At 48.6% G+C, this 7,110-nt stretch overlaps 1 protein-coding gene across 12 annotated transcripts in view; it reads right to left on the bottom strand.

Moving 5' to 3' along the window:
* Nucleotides 1-794: 794 nt before the first annotated feature.
* Nucleotides 795-7,110, bottom strand: part of PTPRM (protein tyrosine phosphatase receptor type M) — a 761,675-nt gene continuing 755,359 nt past the window's right edge. For 11 of the 12 annotated variants that reach the window (XM_032310611.1, XM_032310612.1, XM_032310613.1 and 8 more), the window contains one exon: nucleotides 1,594-1,647. In XM_032310611.1, coding sequence (XP_032166502.1) covers nucleotides 1,594-1,647 — 54 coding nt within the window. Of the gene's footprint in view, nucleotides 1,648-7,110 lie in introns of all 12 variants that reach the window. The other variant, XM_032310610.1, reaches the window with a different exon arrangement.

Raw genomic sequence — 7,110 nt, 5'->3', positions numbered from 1 at the left:
GTTATAACAAGGGGGTCTGTGCTGTCCCTCTGCCTCCCCTGGGCCCTGGAGGCACCTGCCACCGACCAGCTGGGGTGACTTTGGACAAGTTATTTAATGTCTTCCAGACCGAGTTTCTCCGGCTGTAAGATGGCTCCAAGGACCTGCTGCCTCTGGGGTAGGCGCCCTGCAGAGTTTCTGACATTGACCTGGGTGTTTGGTGAAAGTTCATCCTCATCGCCTGCTGCAATCATTTAACATGGCCTGCAGCTCAGCTTGAACTGATACTGTAAGTGCACGGCCTAGCCTCCTCCTTCAGAGGTCAGGCAGGGCCCTCGAGGAGAGGGGAGCAGGCCGCCCTGCGTGATCGTTCTCTCTGGCAGGGACTGTTTTGTTCCGCTTTGCGTCCTGCTTCAATGCACTCTGATCCTCTAACCCTTTAGAAAGTGTTCTCTCAGCAAGTTTCAGGTTTGAATGAGGCCTGGAGAGGACAGAGGTTACCCTCACTGACTGAGGTGAAACAGAGAAATGAAGAGGCTGTTCTGGTCAGGAAGCCGGGCCCTGGCATCGGCCCAGTGCACTCTGAAACAGTATACCCACCAGGTTAGGGGGCGGGCGGCTCTGGGGCTTGGGTTTCCTCAGACCCAGAGAGGCTCCCAGTATGGGCCAGGATTTCTCACTGACAGATGTTCTCTCTCAAAAATCCCAACCCTATCTTCTCCAGGCCAGCAGACCCCAACTGTCTGCCAGGGGCCTGCGGTGACCGGAGCTGCCCCCATCACCGGGGCGCTGGGACACCAGGAATACAGCAAGACTGATCATGGGTCTATATTTATTGAGAAAGAGTTCACACAAGGTCATGTTGTACAATCAATCATTTCCTGCGCTTCATAAAAACGATTGTCACTCACTGTGCTTCACAAAAATTTCTTTTAATGAATAAATAATTTGATGAAATCAAAAATATTTACAATATAAACAAAGGGAAAAGCTTTGGATCTGTGAATCTGATCATCGAGCTTTGCATTTTTTTGAACTGACTTCTTCCCAAGCTTTTCCCTTGGAAACAATACAAATCTGATAGAAACAACAACTCATACAACGTATCTTTGTTCATTATACGTTTATCTGTTAGTCTTGGAAAGGTACATAAGCTTATATTATGCAACATGTTAAAATACAAATATTAACTAAAATAATATATTATCATAATGCTAGGTAGCATTCTCCACAAAACAAAAATGTACACTCAGCCGTAACAATAACAAAGGTTCACGGGCCACAAAATAATACCCCAAAGGTACAAATTCCTTCATAAGAATATAATTGTGCTCTTCAGTTTACCAGATGTCTACGCTGCTCTAACAAGCTGACGCCTAGGAGGACAGGATTGGACGACTCTGCTGTGTGTGTGTTTTTCCGTCAGGCAGCAGCATTGCTGGGAATTGGGCAGTGCAAAGCAGTTTTAGAAACGCTTTCTTGGGCTCTTAAAAAGAGCCAATTATGCAAAGCAAAATAAGCATATTGAGAAGTCTTCATCTCATTGACACAAATACCACAGAAGGTCTTGGCTTTGTGGGACGGAAGGGTTGGTGTGCAGAGCTCTTCAGGCTATCAGCCAGAATTCAAGTATTCCAGAGCCACCTCGTAGCAGAACTTGTACTGATCCTGGAAAGCAGAAGGGCAAAGATTTCAGCTCTGTGACAGCCAAAGACTGGCGCCATTCAAGCCATTATGCCAGATTAGGATTCTAATCAGAAGAAATCAAACTGAGAAGGATTTGAATCAGCAACGCAAGTCTCGGTTGTGAACCACAGACCTATCCGCTGTCTGCAGACCTTTCCTGCAAGGCCTGATGAAGGGTATTTTGACATCTACCTTCACTAGAATTCTTGGAAAGTTCTGGAAAACTGGAACCCATATATAGGTTTGTCCACATGTATATGTTTACCTGTACATCAACATCCTGAAACAAAATATGGGGAAATCAAGAGGTAGGGGAAAAAATGAAGTCTGGGGGAAAAGACTTTGTGACCTGCTCAGACAAGGACCCCCACAAATAAATGTGTCATTCCTGGCCCAACTACATGCTTGATTTTCAGTCAGCAGGATGTCTTCCATTTTATGAAAATTTATCAAGCACCTCTTAAATACCAAACACCTTAACCTGGTCCCTGACTTTGAGAAGTCTGTGGTCCAGTGAGGAGGCTGAGACCAGTACCCAATTATAACACATGGCACGGAGCTGAACAGGGCCTGGGAATGGTCCCCTGACATGGGTGCAGTGGGGAAGAGAGCAGAACTTCCTAGGAGGACCTTCGAGGAAGTAGCAGGTAACTTGACCCCTAACCTAATGGGGGATAGAACAGGCATTCCAGGTGGAGGAACTGGATAAGGAAAGGCCCAGAGGGGAAGTGTTGGATGTCCTCTGGGAGCCACCTACAGTTGTTAATCAGACAGTAAAGGAATTTTTCTTGAGCACAGCTTTCTCCGATCATGGACCTTGACCATGGCCTACATGAGGTCCTGGCCCAGCTGGGGTCTTGGCTGTTAGGAGACAGCATTCTGCCCCTGTTTGTGTGGCCTGCCACTGGATGCTCACCTGGGAGGAGTCTCTGAGCCAAGAGAGGGACAGAGCAGTTGAGGATGCTTTCCTTGCCACCTGGCAGCAGCCCAGCAGCTGGGACAGAGGCGCTCAGCATCTGGAAGGCTCTCTTCCCATCTCCGTAAGAGATACGCTTTCACAAGGTGTCTCAATACCCAACACAACGGCCTCAACCAAGGAAATGGAGCTCTTAATTTTGGGTTTGCCAAATTAATTAAAACTAAATTTCCATTTTTGGGGATACGTGCCTCTTAATTAACTGGTCATTGCAGTTTTCTGGTCTTCACCTACATTTTCTTCTCTATATGCCCCACTAGTCCAACCTATGTATTTGAAGACAAGAGCCATACTTTATCCCTTTGTGTGTGATACACCAGTCTTTAGTGTGGAATCTGACGTACAGCTGGGGGTGTCAAACGTCAACTGTATATGTAAATGATGACAAAATAAGGGTTTAGCAGCATTTGATTCAACCCAATAAACACTGAAGGCCAGAGACTGGGGAGTTTAAGATGCAGCTTTAGTCCTTCAGGAGTTTACCATCTAGATGGGAATATGGGAAGCCAACAGACCATCTCAACATACTAGATTAAAATGTCAGTAGCAGTAGCACCCACCAGGAGGGCTAAGATAAAAAAAGACAGATAATAACAAGTGTTGGTGAGGATAAGGAGAACTTGGTGGGAATGTGAAAGGTGCAGCCACTTCGGAAGGTCCTCGGGCAGGGCCTCAACAGGTTAAACAGAAGAGTTAGTTACCCATGACCCAGCAGTTCCACTCCTAGGTGTACACCCAAGACATCTGAACATATGTCTACGCCAAGCCTTCTGATTTGTATTTCAGTACCTGATACTTTTATTTTCAAAATACTTAAATAAAACCATTGTCATGTCAAAATTTCAAAAGACCATGTGGTCAGATCGACGGGCTGACATATTGGCTATGAAGGGGTTAACCCTGTTCTGTCTCCTTCACAGAGACAATTAATGTTTTTCATGGAAATCTGAGAGATCCAATTACTTACTGCACAGACACAGGTTTGCATATACCTGATTGCGCAATTTCAGAGCCTACTATGAACCATCCTTTTAACAGAAGATCATGCACAGTTAGAGCGTCACATAGCTGCTGGCCTCGGATTTTGGGCCTTGCTGCCAAGGGGCTACTGTGTTGAAAATCACTGAAGCTGCCTTGTCCCCGGCATGATTATAATTTTGGAAATGAATTCACCATCATCTCATCCCTTCCTGAGCAAACTGTCAATCCCAATAGATTCTGTGATGACCGGTTTCTGAATCAGAAAAATAAAGGGAGTGAGAAGGAAGACCATCAATTTTTGTGTACCCTCCCCCGAGCACCTCAGGAAATGCCTGAAATCCTCCTGCACTGCAAACTGTTACCCTTGATCACCAGGTTCAGGCCCATCTTCTGCATTTTCCTCTCTTAGCTCGCTTGCTTTTCCGTGGTGTAATTAAGCCACACGAGCTATCCCTGTGCTTTTGGGGGAAAAAAAAGAACATTTCTGCCTCGGTCCCAAGTTCTCCTGACTTGGGCAACATTAGTTGGCTCTGGGCATGAAAAAGTGACATGAGGAGGGCTTATCTTTGGGCAGGACTGGAACCTGGGTGGCCGGCTGCTCCCCCTCCCAAGCTCCCGACCACCCCCCCCTCACTGCAGCCTCACTTCCTGTTCTCCTGAAGAAGGAGAAAGTGAACTCTGAAGACACACCTACAAGCGAGGTTCTGTATTAAAGACTTCCCCCCATCCCCGTTCACTCAGTGAGGACATTACGACACCACGAGGCCTGCAAGTGGCTCTGGGAAGCTCCTGAAGGGCTCAAGGTGTGCCCGTGTCAGCCCAAGCTGCCTTGTGGCTGAGGAACTCGGGGCCCTGCAGTCCCTCTGGACACTTCCAACACCTGCTCGGGACTCAGAGAGCAGTCCGCATGGCTCACCCAGGGCAGTTCTGCTCTCCCTGACACACTCGCTTTGTGAACCTAAAACAACTTTCACAATTTCACCTGGATCCTGTGCTGACGAGTCCCGCAGTGTGGAAAAAGCCTTTTGACTGATGCCCCTGCCCGGAGGGTCACGTGGCCCCCAGGGTGTCAATCATCACGGGGCGGGGGGGGGGTGCTGTCTGCTTCGCAGTTCCCAGGCTGTCCAGCCAAGGAGACCCCTCGAGGAGACAGCAGTGCGTCTCTGACGACAGACAGAATGGGTCATGACTTTCATCTCTGACTTTAAAAATGTAGGGAGGACGTTCTTCCCTCCGAGGCTCACGCACACTTTGTGCCTGGTTCCCTAGTGAGACTCCCCCATGTGGAGCCTCAGCTTCCCCATGTTCCCAGAGCAGCAAGAGGCCGCTCAGGACGGGCAATAGTCCGGGTGTGCTGTCGCGTGGCAGCTCTCTATGGGGCTCTCCTCACAGTCAGGAGCGCCGCTGGTGCTGAGGGGATAGCCAGGCCCCGACTGGAGGATGGCAGAGTCTGGGGGCGGAGGAGGGCACAGAGCTTTCATGGAGATTCCTTCCTTCAGAGTGCAGGAAGGCTAACCGTGGGGTCACTGGAGAGTGGCTGCTTCTCCAGGGGTGGCAAGGCCAGGCCCAAAGGACCAGGAATGTCCTCAAGGGTCTCCAGAGATGGGCAACACTGGGTCTCTCTGACTCCCCATCTGGGGTCTATGGCCTATGCGCCAAAACTCGCACACACCCATACCCACGCCTACTCCCTTATCCACCCCTACACGGGAGCTTGCACACATGCACTCACATATACATGCCCACCCCCACCCCTATTCGTGCATACACACCCACACCCCCCCAAACATCCACTCTTACACATGTACACACGACCCCCCCACACCCCTACATGTGCACACCCCCCCCAACTCACACAGGTATAGACGAGATCGGGCGTATTCCGGGTAGTTGCCCACACGTGTACATACTCCCCCTGCCCCCCCCAGCTCCTGCCCCACCTCCTTTCAAATAGCCTGTATGTTTCAAGTTCACGATGGCTTCTGGAGGGGCAGCTCATACCCATGGGTTAGTGGAGTCATTGTGTTATCCCCATGAGAGGGAGAAGTGCAGGCCCCACGCTCCGTGCCAGTTTGAAGGGAGCACCTTGCACTGAGTATTACTTCAGCGTACTGAAGGGGCAAGCGGGGGCTGTGTGTGGGTAGCCAGCTCCCAGTTACAGATATGGGAAGACACTGGCAGAGGGCTGGGTCTGAGTAGGAAGGATGGAGGGTTAGAGGTGGGGAGGTGGGTTTGGATGAGGAAAGGGATGGCCTGTTCACCCTGCTCAGCCACATTCTCACCCACAGCCCATTGAACCCACTGGTCTTGGGCTCTGTCGGCCATACTTGGTCTAGGGCACGGCCTGGGCCTCTGTGTTTGTGACAGCACCTCAGGGGATTCCAATGCCTAGATGCCTAGAAAGCACATTTTGTTCAGTTGTCTACATCAGAGAAATATAGAACCACAGAAGAATTCTCAAATGTTCATCCTTTTAAATCTTGTAATTGGTTAGTCCATCATTGTTAGGGTCATCAAAATATACTGCATATCATCCTAGGCACTGTGGACATACAAATAATATGTAGTTTCTACTAAGGAAATTTAAACAAAATTAAAGCTGTATTTCTCAAAATTTCTAATATATAACAATATGGCCCAAGTTTTTAATTTAAACAACAATCAGTAAAAAAAAAAAGAAGGTCAAATATGTTGGGAGATGATTTCAGACTCCCAGCTCCAGATGGGGCCCTGAGGTTCTTAACCCCACCACACATTACAATCACCTGGGGTGCTTTTAACATCCGGCTGTCGTGGCCAGGCTCCAGATCAGCCCAGTAATGATTTCTAGGGTGGGCCCTGGGCTCAGGATTCTGTAAGGCTTTCATTACAAAAAAATAAAAAAAAATTAAAAAAAATGCTAATTTGTAGAAGCAAATTAAATGGTGGTCACCAGGAGCCAGGGGTGGGACATTGAGGTGGTGTTGGTCAAGGGTACAAATTTTCAGCTGTAAGAAGTTCTGGGGATCAACATACAGCACGGTGACTAGAGTGAGTGATAGAGTGCTGTACACTTGAAAGAGGCTGAGAATAGATCTTAAGCATTCTCACCACAGACACACATGGGCCAAGTAGGTTACCCAAATGGGGTGACGGCTGTGTTAAGTATCTTGATCTTGGTAACCACCGTAAAGTGTGCATGCATGTCGAATCTCATCTTGGGGGTTGGAATTCTCCCACCTCCCAGGGGTATAATATGTTTCTTGGGGAAAGATCTGTTCCCCCAAAGGCTGTTTCTCTGTTAAAACAGAGCCCTGGGGGGAAAAAATAAATAAATAAAACAGAGCTCTGGAAACTTCCAAAGCCCAGTGCGGACAAAAGTGAGAAAGGAGATGTTGAAGCAGCCCATTTCAAAGCTCAGGCACTGGGGGCTCCATTTGACTCTAACCAGGCAGGTAGGGGGTAGGAGGGAGCCCCCTCCGATGGAGCATAGTTTGTGGGACAAAGGC

Source organism: Mustela erminea, chromosome 13, assembly GCF_009829155.1.
Source record: "Mustela erminea isolate mMusErm1 chromosome 13, mMusErm1.Pri, whole genome shotgun sequence".
Classification (NCBI taxonomy): domain Eukaryota; kingdom Metazoa; phylum Chordata; class Mammalia; order Carnivora; family Mustelidae; genus Mustela; species Mustela erminea.
Note: the sequence above shows the minus strand (reverse complement) of the source record. Positions and strands in the feature narration are given on the sequence as shown.